This window comes from Macrosteles quadrilineatus, unplaced genomic scaffold, assembly GCF_028750875.1.
Source record: "Macrosteles quadrilineatus isolate MER2022 unplaced genomic scaffold, UCM_ALF_1.0 Scaffold_1__1_contigs__length_201487025, whole genome shotgun sequence".
Taxonomy (NCBI): domain Eukaryota; kingdom Metazoa; phylum Arthropoda; class Insecta; order Hemiptera; family Cicadellidae; genus Macrosteles; species Macrosteles quadrilineatus.
In genome coordinates this window covers 151,031,947-151,053,691 of record NW_026542594.1, presented here as the reverse complement: position 1 = coordinate 151,053,691, position 21,745 = coordinate 151,031,947, and the positions used below count along the sequence as shown (strand labels likewise).

Genomic DNA, 21,745 nt, shown 5'->3' with positions numbered 1-21,745 from the left:
CAAGCGATAGAAGTATAATGGCTAAAAAACTTATCTTAAGGGGCCTGATAGATACCATTTATTAAACCGCTTCTTTTATTCAATGAAATTGTCTGTATGGCACTTAAAAATTAAGTATATATGCTATATATATCTAGAATCAACACTTTAAATTTATTTAATAAACTGTCTAAATCAAAAGCCCAAATCAAATTAACAACTTTGAAAAATCTGGAATATACAAAATTAAATGTCTAAATTCTCCTACATTCCACACTTGTTCAACTGTAAGACTATTTTCATGCATATTTTAAAGAACATATCCAGGCAATAAAATCGAATAATAAAATATCCCAACGTTCAATGTAAGGAACACAATTACAAAACAATCAAAACTATGGAGAATTAAAATAGTCTCAAAATTCTACATTTGATATGGTGATATTAGTTATTCAAGAGGAATTACAAGTGTACTTACACTGAAAAGAAGAAGGCAGCGACCAAACTCTTAACGTAAATTTAACAAAAACAAAATCCTATCCATGAAAAAATTATACAAATCAGAGAAGAATGCTATACATGTATATGTTATAAAAATCAACCCATTCTTCGAGCAAAATCTATCTATCTATATATATAATACGCTAAGCCGATTTTTGTAAACAGAACTCCTCCCTCATGTTTGGACTGATTTTGATGATTAAAGTGTCAAAAGAATGGCCCTGATCTGTAGTTTTGCAAAGTGTTTTTAGTTTTTTGAAATCTGTATTAGTTTGGGCAGGATCTTCCATCAAAGTTAGATTTTCTCCCATAAGATTAACATGGGGGAATCTAAATATTTAATTGGAAACTTTGTCTCCACTAATTTGAGAGAACGGCTGGAGGTAGAAATTTGGTAGAGGTCTCCAAAGAAAGGCCTTGGTCTGTAGATGAGTTATCAAAAGAAACACGAAGTAAAGTCCCTCAGGGCTCTGCCCCAGAAGCCTTTAAATATCCCTCGACACATTTGTTTACATTTTGGCCATGTGGATAATACTTTTTAATGAAACAGCTGTTAATTTTTAAAATGTGCTTTAAACAACACATATTATTGGGAGTTTCTGAGTTCTCTAAAAGATGTATTTGCAATGTTATTTTCTGATTTTAAAATTGATATAACGTTCTATTACGAAATCAGTGGAAATTCCTTTTATCACAGAACTCTTACAATAATTTCTTATTGAACTATCTAATATCTGTTGTACGGGTTGTTGTCTGCCTTTTTCACCACTTTTGCCTATATTTTATCATATTATTCTACTGATCATCATAGGTTCATGTCTTCAATCATTGGAAAATTCTTCGATTGTGTAATACAATACAAAATAATACAAGTGCAGAAGGGCACGTTGCCCATTTGAGCCGTGTCTATATTTTGTTAAATTAATAGTAGTTTACAGCAACCGGATAAAACATTTTACAATATTTATGTAGAAATATGTTTATGATTTAGAAAGTCATTAAACTGTATAACTGAAATTTACTACAGACCTTTAAGAGAGGTTACTTCGATGTATTCATTCAGCTTAGTGAACACATAATATAGATATGTATGCAAATAAGAATTTGAACTCTTAGAAAGCCTTTGAATGTTATTTGAATAACAACATGGGTTGTGCATGTTAACTATCGCTACTCAGCAACAAAAACCGTTTAATTTATCTCTAAAAAATATATTCTTATAGTCCACTGGAAAAAATACTAAAAGCAGCCTAAAAAATGCTATGTAACTTACCCATATAGTTACAAAATGCTCGAACTCGCATTGTAGCATTTATAATTCGGCTTATATTTCTCCAGCAGATTATTTATTTGCAGAAGAAGTTTATTGTGCTCTTATCGTGTCTAATAACATCCAAAGACCGAAACCTTGCCTAAAATGGTACCTATCTTGACAAATTATTTGCGGTGGCCTATATTACGGACCGCGGCCCACTGGGTTGTTAACATGATTGAAAATAACACGAGAGTTTGGCTGTAAAAAAGGCACAAAGAGTAAATACTATTTAACCAGCTACTGTCATAACAGAAAGGTCATATTCCTTTTAAACTAGATCACTCCATCTTTTATAAGATACGTTGTTTAACAATGCATGTAAACGTCAATATTTACGTAACAGCCAATTTACAGTATTTTTTGTTTTTTTTGGAAATGCTGCATTGCTATGTCATTTGCATTATTTGTTGCCAACGAAGGCGCATAATCATTTAAACGAGGAGGTCCCTAAAAGTCCAAGAATAAAAGCCAACTTCACTTCAAGTATATTAAACTACACCTAACTTTCTGTAGATAAAATTAGAGCAAGCCTTGAAAGTAACCGTCGATTTCGACAGGTTTCACCTAGTCTATATATTAATTTGAAACTGGTTTTCTTTGTGACAGCTAATTTGAGAGAACGGCTGGGTGTAGAAACTCGGTAGGGGTCTCTAAAGAAAGGTCTTGGTCTCTAATCTACTTTGAATTCAAAACATATGTTTTTAGCTATTTATTTATTTATTTAATTTGTTTACATACTTTAATAACTTTACTGTGATAATTTCTTTAGTGTCGAAATATGTATTAGGCATAGTTAAAGAAATGATTTTCAGGGTACTAGGTAGCATTTTATTTTTTTACTTAATTATTGAGAAAAACACCCTAAACAGCGAACACGACCTATTATCTAATGATTGTAAATGACAATTATGCTTAAACATAACATAGATGATAGGCTATTTTTTCATTTAATGGACCCAAATCAAATACATTTAAATGTTTTTTTACCTGTTTGATATTTCCCTATTTTTATCACCCCCTCAGATTTCCCTTAAAACTTAATATGATGTTTTTAGTTTTGAAAATAATAAAGTTCACATTGCCTTGTAAACTGATATTCTCATTAAATAAATTGTTTATAATACCCATGATATCACAATTCTTGAATCGCACACTTGGACGACGATAACACATTATAATAGTCATAAAAACTCTTAAATTTGAATGTTTTACACAGGTTTGGTTGCAGATAAATTTCTAATTATCAAAAATATAACATTTTTAACAACGACAAATATTGTAGATTAAGATATTACGCATATTGGGGTGATCTTATCCCTAAGACACATTGAAAAAAGGCATACAGTTCCTAGCCCGTAACTGCAAACACAAATCATTGTAATGTTAGTCTTACATGTCGTTGGGAATTTAACTGGGACACTAAATCACTGCAAGATCTAAATGCAAAGGTAATGACTTCAAATAATTTATAGGATCCATTTTAAATAATTTTAGTGCATCAATGACTTATTTTTTAAACAAAATCTCCAAATTAAAACTCCAAGCTAAATTAAATAAGATAACAATAGTACTGTTTCATTTTGTGTAGTTTCGTCGCAATTAAGTCTTTAAATAAGTAACAAGGTTTAAAAAGTCCCTATTATGGACTAGATTATGTAAGGTAATTCACATTATGATTAATAAAATAGCTAAAACAATACGGGAAACGTCTCGACGAAGATTTCAATAGCTTACACCTTTGAATTTACAAACAAAGATATATCATACAGAAACTGTATAGGCACTTAAATAAGGTATTGTATATGTTTTTGACTAATATATAAAACAATTTCACTTGTCGACACTTATATGCTGTAACCAAAATGTAATATTATAAATTGAATTGTGAATTGTATGTGTACAACCCTATCATATGCAAAATATGCTAAAATCTGTAGGACCCTAGGCTTGATTGTAATTGTTAAATTGTTAGTTAGTAAGGGTTTGTTTGTAGCTTGGTAACCACAATACACGTTCGTTAGAGTTCCATCATCTGGGTCTACACTGTTGTGTAATGTTATTCACTGTGACAGTGGGACACTTGATAATATGTAACATGTGTTATGCGTTCCCCAGACCTAACGTAGGACATTCTGGGTTTGAGCTTATCCCTTGCTGAATCGTGTTTCGTATTATTTCATATTGGAATACATAACTAAGGTTGTGAAAGCTCTAAGACCAACAAGTAATTGTGAAAAAATACACCATAGAATAAATTTCCCCTAGTGAACAAAATATTAGATACAATACCTGATTCAGTAGACCCTTACTTCAATAGTAATTCTGTTTAAATTTCACGATCTACTAAACCACCCAAGGCTTAGTAAAGCCACTTATAACTCGTAAATGTGTTTAAAAGTTTGACGCTAGAGATTACTTGTGTGATTTTATATTATACTTTCAACATGCGGTTAAAAGATCAGAGGCATCAGTTAAAACTGACTTCATTCAATATCAAGTACAAACACAAACCAATTGCAAGACACTAGACATAAGAGCTTAATTAAGCCCAACCATTATGGGCTAAATTTAGCCCATACATTAACACTATTTGAAGCAACAGCTTAATTTATTCGACCGAAATTGTATGATGTGGCTACTAATATTTTAAAAACAACATCGATGGTAAAAAAATAAAAAAAAATTGAAAAAAACTGTTGCTGACCGAAAAATTCTATTCCTCAAATGTAGTGGAAATTGGTAGGGATTTTTATTATATTATTTTGTAGTTTATTTTTTTTTATTATATTATTTTTTATTATATTATTATTTTCTATTATATTATTATTTTTATTATTTTTACAATTATGGGAATTTTTTAATTAAATATTGTTTAAATTAGTTTTAATTTTATTATTTATCTCTAAGTATAATAAACTGTATTTACTAATGTTTTTTTATGATGAAATGAAATTCTGTAATTGAATAAATACCAGTATTTCCAAATAAGGTAACTACTAATAAATGCTTATAAACTAAAATCAATGCAATTATACATACTTTTATTAAGAACGTTTACCAGAGCAACCTCATTTAGGATAATATTGTAGAATAGGATTTAGATTTGCATTAAATAACGAGAGCATGTATGAAATGAAGTGATGAGTTTTCTTTAGAGCTTAAAGTAACCTAAAACACGTCTCAAGATTTCTTGGAGGTTAAATCACTGAGGAGGACATGCCTGTAAAAGAAAGGGGATCAATGCCTCGCTGACAGTGACAGGGCGAGGGAAGAACCAGAGTAATGAAAGTTGCACAAAACGGTCTCCTCAGACAATAGCTCGAGTAAAAGATCTTTGCACCTCTGTTTTTCCATACCTACTCTGTCAGAAAGTGCTAATATGATTTAAAAACCAAAACTTTATTTTGGTATTCATATATTTTTCATTTTGATTTAGTTGACCTAATATAACACGGCCTCAAGTTTCCGTTTAAAAAATATGTCATATCACAAATTTGTTTACAATGGTGGGTTGGTAATTAAAACTTGTAATTCAACTAATGTACTTAGAACAGTTAAACACGTTTAAAACGAATATGAAATGATTTCTGTTTTGAAGGATGTGCAAGATTCAGATCCATCTGCAGTTCATTAGTTTCACTTAGCTGAACAGTCCTGTACAAATTGGGGTAATTCCACGAAAAACATTTTTGTTGAAAATAGAATTATCACACTCTCTAATATTTTCATTTATTACGACTAGCTGTTACCCACGGGCTTCGTCCCGTCTGACTTAATAAGTATTAATACAACTATTGAATGGTTAAGTTAAGCTGAAATAAACAAAACAGAATACAGTAATACAAACAAATAATCACACCTGATTTTAATGAGGTAATACTCAATTTTAAGAATAATATAAAAATAAGTACAGCTGAGGTATTTTTAACATTAGGTATATAGAAAGTTCCATTTAGACAGGAATTATGGAACTGTTAGGGCAATTTATGAAATAATGGATAGTTTTGCGCACGAATACTAGAAAAGACCCGGTATGGATCATAAACATAAACAAATGACGTTTTTGGCCCGAAAGTAAACAAAACCATTTGTTAAGTAATGCTATTAATATTGGGGTTTTGTTTACTTTGGTGCCAAAAACGTCATTTGTTTATGTTTATGATCCATAATGGTATATTCTTTTAGTATTCGGGGTTTTACGCAAGGTTTGTCATCAAGACGAACATTTTAAGTATATGGTTTATGGGAGTGTGATTTGTAGTTTTATCAAAAGTTCGTGGGTACATTGTTTGGGATCTATATATGGATATAGTTTCCGTTAAAGAGAATCTAAATAAATTCGTTCCATGCAACCCAATTCATAGGTATATCTCCAGACAATCAGAAGACTTATATATACCTCAAACCAGGTTAATTAAAGCTATCACAAGTTACACAGTTTTGCAAATAAAACCAATATCTTTAGAAATCAGGAAAAAATTCAATCATTATAAGTCAAAATTATTAGATTGGCTTATAGTCGTGTTTTTTTCAGCCGAAGAGTTTTTGGAAAATGAAGATTTATCAAGAACAGGCGATGATTCTTTGTTCTTGTTATAGTTTTCCCTGTTAATTTAAATTTTTTTGATATTACTTATGTTTTATCCTTTTAAGATTCATTTAAATTTATTTTATTTTACATTTTCTGTATTTAATACAGTGCATAACAAATGTAACAAAACATGTAAAAAATGTGACCTTGTCTATTGTAATTTATGTATAATGGAATAACAATAAAGATTTATTATCATATCAACAGGCTAAAATGGGTTAAACATTTGACAGAATAAATTAAGTTAATAAAGTATCAAATGTACCATAAACAGTGAGTTATTTTAAAATTTCATAACGTTAGAAAATACAATAAGGTTACTAAAACCTTTTCCCTCAGTCGAGTAAAAGGTTCTTTCAATAAAAGGCCACGATTAAAAAGTAAATTTAATTAACAATGTTTAATATCTCTTTACAAGTAATAGGATGGGTCTTAAATAAACTATAGGTACTTATATCACTCTCCGAAACACGGAATCGCAACTTTATGAGGAAGGTATTTATAAAAAGTAATACTTAAAGATAACAAAAGTCAATGTCTTTAAAAGGAAAGCATTCCGTACGCCTCCAAGGTCGACATGGTGATGTAGAAGAGCCAGAGGCTGAACATGAATGCGCTGGTGATGTATTTGATGGTGGTTGGGCCTCCCAGCTCGCCTCCGACGTACTTGCTGCGCCGTATCATTAGAACTGCGATGGCGAACAAGGCTTCTGTGCAGAACAGCATAACCGAGAACCCCAGACTGCAACCAAAGAACAGTGTATATAGACACTCACCTTGCCCTACAAACTACAGGGTTGGCTACCCTTCACTTCGATATGACTTATTTTCAATGGTTCGCCAACATTACAAGATATAAAAGGTGGCTGAAAATGAAATATCACTCCCCTCAACATTCTAGCCATTTGTCATTTTTGAAATCAGTTTGTAGCAACCTTCTTAGTTATAAGGGGCTACAATAATGAAGGTTGATTTTGAACATTTTTCCCTTAGGGGTAGTGGGGGTAGGGGTCGCTCAAAAATTTTAAATGGGAAGTATAGTCGACTTTCTTATAACTTTGCACGTCCTGACAAAATCATACATTAATTGACATAAATAAAATAGAAATCGGACCACTAATAACAAATTGGTAGCACTGGACTTTGGGCTAGTACGGTGTCATCTTTGTCTGTCCCTTCAAAGGTCGTAAACTTTTTGTTATAAATATATAACGCACACGCACACGCACATAAAACCACGAACATTTACAGACGAAAATACTGTATGTAAGCGGGACATGACGTGATCGGGTGGAAATTTAATTCAATCTTTTCGTTTTTGTCCCTAAATTTTCGTATTTTCTATAGGGTTGTGCGTCATATATTTTAGGACTAATGTTGACGACCTTTAAATGGAAAGATAAAGATGACACCACTCTAGCCCGAAGTCCAGTGTTGAAACTAGCTGCCATCAAGTTGCATAAGGATAATATAGATGCAGATATTTACACCAAATTAAAGTGTTTTATCTAATGTCTGAGAAGCTAAGACTCAATACAATAATTTATAAAGAAAAAACTTTTTTAATACAAAACGTTTTTAAATGCACTAAAAAGTAGAAAATAATTTATAAATATGTGGAGAGTATAAATACTTGTAAGATTTAAAACGAAAAACGTGTGGTGCATGCAATAGATGATTTACAATTACCTTCACCTATTGAACTAATGTATTATTATCAATTGCATGCACCCCACGTTATTCGTTTTAAATCTTACAAGTATTTATACTCTCCACATATTTATACATTATTTCCTACTTTTTAGTGCATTTAAAAACGTTTTGTTTTAAAAAAGTTTTTTATTTATAAATTATTTTCTACTTTTTAGTATTTAATGTGTGTGGATGTTATAGTATATTTCGTACCTAGGGCCGAAAATGAGGTTTTGCCGGCTCGAGATAGTTTTTAAGTTCGAGACGAAGTCGAGAACTTAAATCGATCGAGAGCTGCAAAACCATTTCGGTCCGTGGTACGAACGCTATTTTTCACCACACTATACCCTATTACCACTATTCACCACAATAATAATGCACACTGATCGTCAACACAACTACAACTTTAAGGTTATGTGAAGAAATAATTTGAGGAATTTGTAAAAATAAAAATAAATAGTTGCTAGGCAACGGTGAAAATAACACAATTCTATATTGCAATGCTATGGATTTTGATTGTGTATTTAAAACGCATTCATGTTTTAAGTAAGTAAGCTGACAGCTGATTTTGCGGCCCCGGCCTGTAAAAACCTGCTCGGTCCCCAAATTGGCGACAGCTGGCATGGCCAGCAAAACGTAACTTTCAGCCACCAATTAACGTATGTAATACAGCCAAAAACATCATAGTGTGGTGAAAAATCTATTTCATGCATCTATATCAGATTAGGACAGAGGCATGTGGGAAATTTAAGGTTTATTTGAGTTTCTTTTCGTATAATTATGTATTAGATCGAATGTATGGCCTACCTACTAACTATAAATATATCAATCTTTTTAATTTATTGTTTACTTTATAGAATACTAAATCAATAACAAATGACATTATTAACAAACACCTTTATATTTGCAATCAGATTGTTTATCTTTATTTTGAAATGTTTGTTTGTATAAAGAATCTCTTGGGAGCAGAACCTGCACCTCTTAACCTCTGCTTTTTGAACTGTCAAATTAAAGTATTTACAGCTGACTTTAATTAATTGATATATTTACAATCTTTCAAAATGTAAACATGAAAAATTTGGAAGCCAGTGGGGCGGAAGCCCAAGGGAAATATGAAAATTAAATGCTATAATATTGCATTGTCATCCACTTGTGGGCTATGTTTCAAATTTCAAGTCTCTAGCTCATCGGGAACTTCGTTTAAAATTGATATCAAAATTTGTAGGAAAATGAGCTAATAAAAAACAAGCTCATGGGGCGTAGCCCAAGGGAAATATGAAAATTAAATGATATAATATTGCATTGTTATCCATTTGTGAGCTATGTTTCAAGTTTCAAGTCTCTAGCTCACCGGGAAGTATCAAAGTTTTTAAGAAAGCAAGTTAATAAAAAGAATCCCGTGGGGCGTAGCCCAAGGGAAATATGAAAATTAAATTATATAATATTGCATTGTCTTCCATTTGTGAGCTATGTTTCAAGTTTCAAGTCTGTAGCTCATCGGGAAGTCAGTATAAAATTTATTGCAAAATTTGTACCGGACAAGAAAGCGAGCTAATAAAAAGGTTTTAAAATACAAAAATAAACATATGACGAAAAAGTCGAAGTTATCACACAAGAAAATTAATTATATACTGACAGGGTCCAGCTACAAGTATATAAAGAATCACTATAAAATGAACAACAGCATATTAAATACTACATCAAGATGTACACTCAGATCGTTCCAATTATCAATCTTTGTTTCAATAATTTGGTGGGTTGTAAGTAAATGTCTGAAATTGAAAAACAAGTTATTCGACTAATTTCAACCAACCCAAACTGTAATTTAGAAATTAAACATAAAATATTTTGGAAAAATGTGATTGTTTGTCCTACTTAGAAAAATTGAATCGCCGAATAACAGAGTGAGATGCAGTTTACTTACTTTCCCGGGGGCACGATGAACACGTTGCCATGCATTGCGTGATAGATGGCCGCGATGGACCAAGCCACTCCAATGCCCAGGAATACGTTGACAGCGTTGCTGCCAGTCACATTGCCTATGGAGTTGTCAGCAGTCGCGTCTTGTATGGCGGCCACCTTGCTGGCGAACGTGTCTGCAAAACGAGCGTCAGCATCACACCTAATTCGTAATGCGGGCTGAGATGATATGCGCAGAGTTCATACTGACGAATACGAAGATTCAATGTTTCTTTAGCTAGGGCCATTCACAATGCACAATGAACAATGATCAAGGATGGTTGGTTCCAGTTTAGATCCACTAAAAGCTACTGACATCACTCCGAACCGAGCAAGCGATTTTCTTACTACTGAGACCAACCAACCATGTGTAGTTCACCCACACAATCAACATTCTTTTCCCAACACAATAAATCTGTATACTGTACTAAGTGAATTTTGAGCTTCTCCTTTATTTTTTTAATCCAATAAGTTAAGCAAGGGGAGATATAGTGAAATAAACGCCTAGTGTAAATAACACGGGCTCAGTTAGTACTTAGGTTTCCTGCTATAAAGAACAAAACATTCGCTATTTTTAATATAAAATGTTTTACTTTTAATGTTTGAATGGAAAACAAATTGAAAAAAATACAAGCAAGAAATTTTCAGCAATCTTTATCATAGGAATATTTCCATGACCAAAATTTAGTCGAAATAAAATGTTAAGACACTAAATGCTAACAAAACTAAAACTTTGGATTTCTTGAGCAAAGATATTTTCGGTGAAATAGTAAAAATAAAACAACTTCGGGGTATAAACTCTTCTCCCCTTCTTATAATTGGATCACATTTAATTACTGATATGTTTAAAGTCATTACAATAAACGTTCCATTCCAAACAACAACAACCTATTTGAATCAAAAGTTAGGGATAATCATAAAAAAAACTTCAAAAATTTATAAAAGAACACCCAAAGACGTTATTTTTAGTATTAGTAAAAAATATAAGTAATCCAAGTAGATTGTTAGTTGTGTTATTTAAAGAGTCAATCAACAAATGTACAGTTCATTGAAATGGAAAAAGTTATGTGAAACAAAAAAAAAAAAAAAAAAACTGAACAGAATAGTGCCAGTAATGTGAACTAGTCCATAAATCATTTATAAAGAAATCAGTTAAGCTGTCCAAATAACACTTTTGTGAATATAAATATTTCCTCCTCAGCATACCTGCAGACTAAGCGACTTCCAATTCGTCAGTTTGTGATTTTTAAGTTAATTGGTTCCGGATCTAAGGTATGAGCTTCTTCCCTATAGGACAATTCATTAAAAACAAAATATTTTTCACGAAGCCAACTAAACTGCTGTTTACTACTGGTTAAGGGTAGTTAAAATGTGATGCAGATGAATAACCCAATAGTTGGAATACCAGGACCCCTTGTAGATTTGGTTTACAATGAGCAGGGTATTTATGTTAACCACATGTTGTTCAAAGCTAGGTTTTACAGTGTTGTTAAGGATAATTTTAGTTTAAAAAAAAAATCGAAAACTATGATATGAAATATTTGCTGAAGTCTGAATATTCCTGCATTGAAAAATAGGAAAAACCTGGCAATGTTTATCTAATGAAATGAGTTATCTAATGGAACACTTACCTGTCGATAAAAACATAATTACTCTGTTATTATTAGTATTTAAGAAAACAATGCCGAGATTGTTAGTATTATCACATTCCACATGATAGCTCACATACCTGGCAGGCTGGTACCCATAGCTACCAGGCATATAGCGGTGACAGCGTCCTTGATACCCACAGTGCAACCCAAGTGGGAGGATACGTCACCGATGACGGCGGTCAACACTCCAATGAAGGTGATGGATGTCCAGAAGCAGAGCCATCCGTTACACCACTCTACAACAGCACTATTCATTATAACATCGTAAACGCGTGAGTATCACTGTAATATGTGTCCATTATACCATTATAGTGGGAGGGTATATAACTGATGATGCCTGTCAGCACTACAATGAAAGGGGTAGATGTCCAGAAGCAGCCCCTATTACCTAAGTATTAACAAATTAGCTATATTATTCTCAATGATTGAGAAATACAGGGTGATTTGTACTCAGTGTGACAAAAACTTTTTGGTGTAAGTACAAAGTAAATTAAGTGTGATGATGCATATAAAATGTTCCAAGTCTAAAAATTAGCTTCCCAAAAAATTATTTTATGTTTTTCAAAAATAACCATGCTTTTAAACGTAATACAGCGATTTCTTAAATGCAATTACCTGTATATGGATTTGAGTAGATAATGTCATTTTCGTGTTCTACATAAAATTTTGAATAAGAATAATACAAAATGACAGAGGATCAGTTGTAAAAACTCCATTTTAAATAGATCCAAAGATAAAAATTCAGATTTTTGATATAAGTAAAAAAACAATGGTCTATTGCATTTTTCACACCCTGTATACAAGAAAGTGTCGGAATATGTTAAAAACTGCACCATTTTATAAGCTTTCCAACCATATGCTACACTATTGAGGTTTAGATATTTTAATGTTTGTTTTAGTGGTTTGAATGCCAGTAAACAGGGAACTTTTTTACTGTTTTACTGTTCAAGCTGAAACAAAAATACAACTTTTGCTTATATTAATACATACCGACTTTCTATGTTTTAAATGTTAAAGACACTATGTTTTGTAGTCTTCAAACCACTAAAGCGAACATAAGAAGACATAAAGCTCAATGGTGTAGCGTATGGTTGGAAAGCTTATAAAATGGCACAGTTTTTAACATATTCCGACACTTTCTTGTATACAGGGTGTGAACAAATGCAATTGACCAATGTTTTTTATTTTTTATTTTTATTTTTTTTTATTTTTATCAAACATCTTAATTTTTATCTTTGAATCTATTTAAAATGGAGTTTTTACAACTGATCCTCTGTCATTTTTTATTTTTCTTATTTAAAATTTAATGTAGAACACGAAAATGACATTATCTACTCAAATCCATTTACAGGTAATTGAGAAATAGCTGTATTAACTTTAAAAACATAGTTATTTTTGAAAAGTACTGTATTAAACAATTCTTTGGGAAGCTAATTTTTAGACTTGGAACATTTTATATGCATCATCATACTGCATTTACTTTGTACTTACACCAAAAAATGTTTGTCACACTGAGTACCAATCACCCTGTATAACTGTGATTACAGCAGTGAGGTTCTCAGTACCACCTTGATTGTTCTCTCGTAATTCAGAGGCTTATTTTGATATAGAGGGACAGCAAACCTAGACCAAGTTCATAGACGTTAAGAAGTTTAACCCAGCAATCATTATATAGTAAGGACAATTTTGTAACTAGACCCAAAACATCGAGAGTCAATGAATTTCTGATGAAGATTATGGAGAACCACCAATTTTCAAGGGTAGTATTTTCATCATAGTCAGTATCTTTAGAAAAATCAATTGTGTTTTATAAATTTTGTCACGGAGGTTTTACTTCTCTAAAGTTATTGGATTATTAAGTCTCAGGACTATGAGATACGTTAATACAACAGAAACAATGAAAACTCAAAAAAATATTTTAGTTCACAGCTAATTATTACTCTTCATGAATTCTGTTTTACGTTTTTAGGGTTTAGGAAATATTGAAAAAGTTTTACAATGGGGTTATTTCAATCAATTAGTAAATTATATATAAAAAAAACTAAAAAGATGTAATACAACAACCAAACTGCAAAAATACATTTATTATTCTTGATGATAAACCATTTTATAAAAGTCATTGTTCCTGAAAACAAACACAAGAACAAACTAAGAATCTGTGAGAGTACGATTTCTAGATATATTTTATGTCCCATCATACAGTATGATTCCTTAGTTCCTAAAAAATAAATGAATAATAACACTTAAAGATACTTGATTTAGAATTAACATTCATAATTATATTGTAATAAATTATTCTCTAATCCTTGTTTTACATAATTTGTTTTAATCAAATTATATGTATCCCATTAACAAAGATTCCATTGTAACTTGCAATTAATTACAAACTACTTTTTATTCTTACAAGGAAGATTAATCAGCAAATTCAAATCACACAAGGCAACGGACAATTTAGGGGCTACGAACACTTACACACTTTTTACCTTAAAATTTGGAGTTGTCGATCTTATCACTCCAGGAGACATTCCAGCTTCTTACCTTTTGCACGCAATTGTGTTATAAGCTTATATGTTTAATTTTAGCCATTATCGTCAGCCAAAAATACGACGTATTAATGTCGTGAGATTTGATATACCACGTTACCGTAGACTATAGTTATTTTCCTACAGTTACCTAACAATGTACGTGTTCTCTCACTGATTAGAAGTGGCCAATTCGCTCATCAGTGAGACAATGTTAACATTGTCTCACTCTAATTACTTTGTCTCACTCACTCCAGATTTGCAACGTGAAGGCACGAAATAGTGAGCGCTTAATATGCAGACAAGGTCGTATGCGCGCAAAATACGTTGGCAGCACTGGCTGTAAATCAGCTGGTCAGCTGTTGTACTGTTGGTATCATTAAATGTAATATTAAAAGTTCACTTCTGTGTAAAAATATCTCACGATTATTTACCAATTTATTTGTTTTATGGTAACTGTAGGAAAAATATAATGTGAAACTCGAGTGCAAAGTGAAATTGCCTCACTCGAGAAACCATGCCTCACTCGCCTACGGCTCGTGAGTAAGTATTTCTCTCGAGTGAGTCAATTGCTACCTTTACTCACTAGTTGCACAAATAACTATTGTAACTAGTGAGCAAAGTGAGCAATTGCCTCACTCTCGAGGAATGGTTTCTCGAGTGAGGCAATTGCACCTAGTAACTCGAGTTGCACATTATATGTTTCCTACAGTTGCCATAAAACAAATAAATTGGTAAAGAAACGTGCCTTCACGTTGCAAATCTGGAGTGAGACAAAGCAATTAAAGTGAGACAGTGTTAACATTGTCTGGCATTGAATTATGATCTGCGTGTTAAAATGTGATCTGTATAGACACATTACTAGTCTAGGTAAGTTTATTGTTAGATCCTCATTTTTGGTCTTGCCCGTTCTGGAGCATCTGAATAACTTTGGTGGAAACTATATAATACAACGAAACGTTTTAAAGCAGATCTGATAATGTTTAATCAAAACTTAGTAAGAACTTAACCCAATTACGGGACACATCCTGATTAATCTCTATCAAACGCAATTCTGATCTGATTCGGTTTTGATTAAAGCTGAGTCAACCTTTTCTTTTATACAAGCTAGGAACTAAGCTCTGCCAACATTTATACCCAATCATGTCTTATATTTGAATAAGATGCTTTACATGGTCTTACAATAAGATGCATTTTGCTTTTAAGCATTGGAAAAGTTTTATGTTATTTTATTGATACTATAAAAGGTAATACATCTAGGAGGAACCACATGTGTAAATAAATTAATGTTTTGATGCGATAGTTGGATGAATTAAGGATTTTACTTTCAAAGTTATTATAATATACTATAATTAACGAGCAACAAAACAAAGTCACATTACATTTACAAATGAAAAAGGGGATTCCTATATTACTTATCCAAGCTATGAATTATGGAATTATTATATTATTACTTGGATCTTCAAGGCTTCTACACGATATAAGACATGTACTGCTTACATTTAGCAGTAACTTGTCATATTTTTTTATTGTGTCCTTATTTATCTAGTTTTTACTTAATTCTAATACAGAAAATCTAGCAGATATATACTTACTTTCTGTTTATCCTTCCAATGCTGCATGCACTCTTCAAGTAACTGCGGAAAAAATTAATAACATCATAATACAACAATTTGTGTATAGTATTAACAGTGATTTCGAGCGTATCATGTGGAAAGTTATAAAGTGTATTTATCGGCTAATCCTAGTATAACTATATCGGCTGACTATGGCTGATCGGTGAGTTCCCTGGGGAAATGGTGTACCTACCAGGCACGCTGGTCCCAAGAGCCACGAATGTGATGGCCGTCACAGCGTCTTGCAGACCCACCGTGCATCCAAAGTGAGATGCCAGGTCGCCGATCACGGCAGTCAGCACTCCAATCCAAAATATGGAGAACACAAAACACAAGTATCCGGAACACATATCTGAGGACCAACCAACTGGTTAAGCGACACACATCTCAAAGGGGACAAATTTACTCGCCTTGTAAACGAAACTTTTACATTGACGCTTTCTGATACAATGTGAGAAAAACCTTTACCAAAGTTAAAAAATATAAAACTATTACTTGTTGAATCATTGATAAATCATTTGGTAAACATTAATTAATTAGAGTCTGTAAAATTGTAAATTTCAAAACTGAATAAAAATATGAAACGTAGAAGGTTCATTGCTCATACGTATATAAATGAAACAAAATGAATAAAACAATGTTTTTATTTTCATGGTATAATAGTTTCTGAGGCAAATTGTAGATATTCTGGAAATTATGAACCAAAATATGACTTTTATGTATTTACAATACCAGACAGTAGCGTCAATCGTAGTAATGTGAGTGTAACTTGTTTTGTGGGATGCCACTTTCAAACACTTTCAGGAAGTAAGTTAAATCCACTTGAGTAGGTTCGTTAGTGGTTTACACAAACGACAAACAACGTCAATCCACGACAAATACGAAAAACAATAATACTTTTATACGAAAGGCCTATCTCGGTCCCGAGGATACATTGCCATAGCTACAGACCCCGCCTCGTGTGTGCTCCTGCTTGCGGACGAAGCTATTCCTTACCGTAATACTATTCATGCAGTACTAAACAATTTTTTGTTCATCGTGTATTAATTGCGTCATACGTTTAAGCCAATAACAAAGCGATTATCTGGATATTGCAAGTGAATTTTACGTCCTTCCTAGCCTGTGATGTTTGAAAATGGCACATGTATTGGAACTGCTATAAGGTATTGTAAAGTTAGTATAAGTCAAAACATAGTAGATTCAAGGCTTTTACAATGAATGACTGAATGTTATTTCAAATTTGTCCCATGTGAGCCAGGTGCGAAGTAGCAAGCTACAAAACCCACACAAACACACACTCACACAGCTGTGATGTACATACACACACGCACACTCACTCGCAGGCACACTCACCAGCTGGCGGTACAAATGCAAACAAGATTTTCCAGAAGATCGTGAGGAAATGTATAAGGTATCCTCCACAGCCCGTGGTCTCTGGCAGACCGTCCTCCTCGCCTTCTGGCGGCTCTGTAACGTCGGGTGTTGGTGAACAAAGGGAAACAACTGTATAATAGTAGGAAAAATACTTTGAAAATTTCGTACGTAAAGTAAACTACAAATAAGAAATAATTATAACACAAAGAGCATCTTTAACTGAATGTAAGTAGTTATTGACCTTCCAGGCACTGTGAATAATCATACAATTTAAATTATTTATTCACTAAAAGGTTGTTGTTACGGATACATATATTTTTATTTTACATCTTATGCAAAAGTAACAACCGTAAACAAAATTAAAATATCATGAAAAAATATATCTATATAAATAATATATTATATATAGATATATTATTTATATAGATATATTTTTTTCATGATATATTAATTTTGTTTTGATTTTTGTTTGCTAAAAGGGATGTAGCAAAGAAACCCCTTAATGTTTTACGTATACGTAAATAATATACAATAATATACGTATAATATACGTTTTAATATTAGATACGTAAAACATTAAGGGGTTTCTTTGATACATCCTTTTTCAGCCGTCTTGCTTACACAGATGTTTATGATTGATGTGTAATTTAAAAGCTTACTATCTAGTGGAGGGACAAATAGTAACGAAAAACGTAATTTTCTTCTGGGATTTACCTACTACGAGTTTAATTTATTTCTAGAGTTTACCTTTAAAGATTCAGTGATGCTGACTAAAATTTATAGTGGTTTAAATATGAATTGCACTTTAACAGCTGAGCATTCAGTTAAACGTTTAACCGCAGTGTGATTGCAAACAAGAGAGAGTAACATTTTATGCAACTGAATTTAAATAGGTTACTTTTTGATAGTTAGTTGCAGAATCTTTCTTTATGGTGTTTTAAAGGAAACCGATCAATTTAATTCATTATGAATTAGTAGTTATTCACCTGATTGTTTTAAACAAACATAATCTTTAACACGTTGGGTGCTGATGACGGGAATTACCGCAATTGCTTAACATTGAAATAAATGCAACTTTTATGTTCAAACATGTCGACAGCACAAATAGTGTTAAAAGGTAAAAGGGCATTGTTTTGCCTCGGAAAAAGGTTTTGACCCCTATTAAAATGCGTCATTTGCTCATGGGTTCCCTCGTAAATTACAACAATACAAACAGCTGATGGTTTACCAGGATTGACCCGAATGGCCTCAGCGAACTGTTCGCCCCAGGAAGACGTTGATACGGAGATGGCGGAGGCTCCTCGCTTCTGGACCAACTTGTCCACCGTGTTCTGCAACCAGATCAATCCCAAGTTAACAAGCAGCTTCACATGCTGGCAATTAATCAAATTACCTGTGCCTTTAGTGTAAATTGTTACAATTCCTGTTTAGCAATTACAGAGTTTAGTATTCTTAGCGCAAACCATTGAAAAGTTAAAAGGTGGAATCCATATTTTTGCCTAGCCCCCGTCATATCTTTCGTCAGTTAAGAATTCAAAGGATTAAATATATCAGTAGAGGAAATAAACTGAATGCCAAAGTCCCTATGGCATATTGTTCGTAGAGATCCCTCCAATTGAATCCCTCTTCTTTGCCCATCTTAAAATCACTTGATACATTAGTCCAGACAACTTCTGGACTAATGTATCGGACTCAAGTTCGGAGTTCCTCGCGGTAGTATTCTTGGACCATTGTTTTTTATTGTGTATATTAATGATCTATCAGCTCATATTCGTCCAGATAAGTCAATATTTTATGCATATGAGACAACCGTTAGGAGTTCCTCGTATCAATTTACAATCTCGAGTTGAATAATCAGCTAATTCACTTATCTCTGTACAATCTTAGAATGGACTCCAATAAGACTGACTAACTCTCAATAAGTATCCTAAAATGGCTTCATTAAATAATTTTGAGATCAAGGAGTGCTCAGTACGTCATTTTAGGTCAAATAGTAGGTAATTGTCGTCATGCTGACAACATATTACGCACAACATATTACATGTGATAATGTATCACAGCTTTATGACAGTTGGACCGCATCTGCCATGGATTGAGGACGCTGCTCCCTCTTCTTGAATAAAAATATTAGTTACAGTCTACTATAGCTGTTTTTCCTCTGTCATGACATATAGTATTGATTTCTAGGATGGTCCCTTCCATGCTGCTAAGGTCTTTGCCGGTTTAAAACAGGACTTTGAGTATCCTTAAAGGCTACCACCATGTAGATCTATTCATCCAAATAGCATTTATTTAGATAATTCATCCGTTCACAAACAAAAAAAATTAAATGGCCTATAAGGATGAAAAAAACCATAAAAGGCTAATATTATGTATTATAATATTGTTGTGGATATTCACATACAGAGCAATAATGTCGGCAGTTAATCATATGAAGGATATTCCATCGGTTGGTTGATGTCGCACAATTTGTGTATTCATTGCCATTGGACATCGTCGTACTCCATGACATCCACTCTCTAAAATGAATGCAAATTTTTCTGGGCCCTTCATGAAAAAGTAAAGCATTGCTGTTCATGGTTGGTTCCAAAGGGTTTTCGTAAGCAGCAGGGAAAGTATCCAGTGGAAGAGAAGTTTTACAGTATCCAGGAATTCCTGTATGTCTAACTCAATTAAGCATGGCATTATATTTTATTTGTACTGTATACATGTTTTACTATAGAATAAATAGGCTACATAATTAATTGTTTCTTTTTAAAGTTTACTATACTACTCTATGTAGGCTACTAGTTTTATGATTGAGATGTGCATTGCATTTTTACTTAATTCATGAATAAAATATAAGGTTAACGCTTCAGTTAGATCAAATTTATATACACTTAAGTGCAAAATACGGAAACAGAAATTTTGTAATAATAAATTGTTTTATAGTAAGTAACAGTAAATATTGTTTAGTAAGCTAAGGCAACCCATGGAAACCCATAATACAATAAGTTTTTCTTCATCATTATGTGTTACTCTTTATGTCCTGTCATGATTTTTCAATGTCTGGATGGCCATCTTTAAAAAAAGAATTCTGTTGATAGTTTTAGTTTATGATAAACTAAAAAAAAAAAAATATGATAAACTATGTGCTCAATATTCGTTGGTCTAGTTTCTTATTTTGTAGATTGTCGAGTTATAGTCAAATAAATGGGTTTAATATATTTTATTTTATGTGTACCGGTATATGAAGTTTCCATAAAAATATAAACGTCATTAATAGGTAGACGATTCAACAGTGACGGGCAAATATAATGTTAAATATATTAAACTATGCAATAACAATGAAAAACGTTTGGATCTGTGTTCGGATTTTCAGATTCCCTTAATACATGTTTGGATTTGCACAAAGCCCAACAGAATAGCTGATTGATAGGGAGTAGGCTATCAAGCTTAGCTAAATCTTACTCCAAACAAAAAATTGATTTCGCTAACTACGCAAAGTCAGAATAATTTTTACTATGTAGTATGTAAAACTTATTGCAAAGTAGTCGATGTCTTACAATTATATCAGATTTTACAATAGATATTATTGTTCAGCATTAGTTTTGTTTCGATTAACAGACAATTTACAGCGCATAGTTGTTTATATATGTTTTCATCCCATTAAACTTTGGGTGTATTTTATAATGACACCATATAATAATAAATTACAAAGAAGAAAATACTTCATTTGCCAGAAGGTGTCGAATTTTGTTATTGTTCATGCTACGAGATTCTTAAAGCTCATATTCATCAGCAATATTGCATTATAATATTGTGATTTAGATAACAAAACTGGAAATAGGAACCACCAGTGAGCTGACATGGTGACATCACTCTAGGCTTACAAATATGTTGTCCGATTGAGATATTTCCAATTATGCGTACGCAAAAACGTTTAAAATTACAACATTTTCAATGTTTATTTCCATGAGTGTATACAAAGGTATCTGTAAATATTCAACAAATATCGCTCGATGTGATAGGTGTGTTTTAATACAAGAAGCTGAAAATGAACTGTAAACAGCATGAAAAATTACTACATTTGACTCCTTCTGGCAAACGTAACTAGATTATTTTCTATAATTGAACAAATGTGTTGTTTGCAGCATTGAAAATAAATGATCAAATATTTGTCTTTGTTAAATTTTTAAGCATTAAGTTTCAAAAGTATGGGCCATTGTTAGACCTAGCTATCGAACCTTGAACTCGTCGCTTTCCCTAATGTTGATCTGCACCCTGGCTATCGCTCCTAGCTTTGGCCTGCCCTCCATAGCAATCTTCTCCTCAGAGGTCATCTCCTCCTCTCGCTTGTGGTTAATGTTATTTGGCACTTGGTTGTCTTTGTCTGTAACATAAAATATTTCAACTCACTCTCTAGCATAAGTCAGTTAGTGAACGTCTTAAGACTAAGTTGAGCCTTTGGCAGTCAGACCATTAAATTACAGATAGATTCGAATAGCCTGGTAAACAACATTACATAACATAAATATTTTGTATCAGATTATGACCACTTTGTG

The 21,745-nt window shown here is 32.5% G+C and overlaps 1 protein-coding gene across 4 annotated transcripts in view; it reads right to left on the bottom strand.

Moving 5' to 3' along the window:
* Nucleotides 1-6,759: 6,759 nt before the first annotated feature.
* The window catches only part of LOC128987375 (sodium/calcium exchanger 1), a 116,976-nt gene continuing 101,990 nt past the window's right edge, over nucleotides 6,760-21,745 (bottom strand). For 3 of the 4 annotated variants that reach the window (XM_054408221.1, XM_054408196.1, XM_054408212.1), the window contains 6 exons: nucleotides 21,428-21,573; nucleotides 18,430-18,532; nucleotides 17,181-17,294; nucleotides 11,767-11,925; nucleotides 10,003-10,174; nucleotides 6,760-7,128 (listed from right to left, as the gene is read on the bottom strand). In XM_054408221.1, the coding sequence (XP_054264196.1) occupies nucleotides 6,927-7,128; nucleotides 10,003-10,174; nucleotides 11,767-11,925; nucleotides 17,181-17,294; nucleotides 18,430-18,532; nucleotides 21,428-21,573 (896 nt within the window). In that variant the 3' untranslated portion in view covers nucleotides 6,760-6,926. Of the gene's footprint in view, nucleotides 7,129-10,002; nucleotides 10,175-11,766; nucleotides 11,926-16,020; nucleotides 16,180-17,180; nucleotides 17,295-18,429; nucleotides 18,533-21,427; nucleotides 21,574-21,745 lie in introns of all 4 variants that reach the window. The other variant, XM_054408204.1, reaches the window with a different exon arrangement.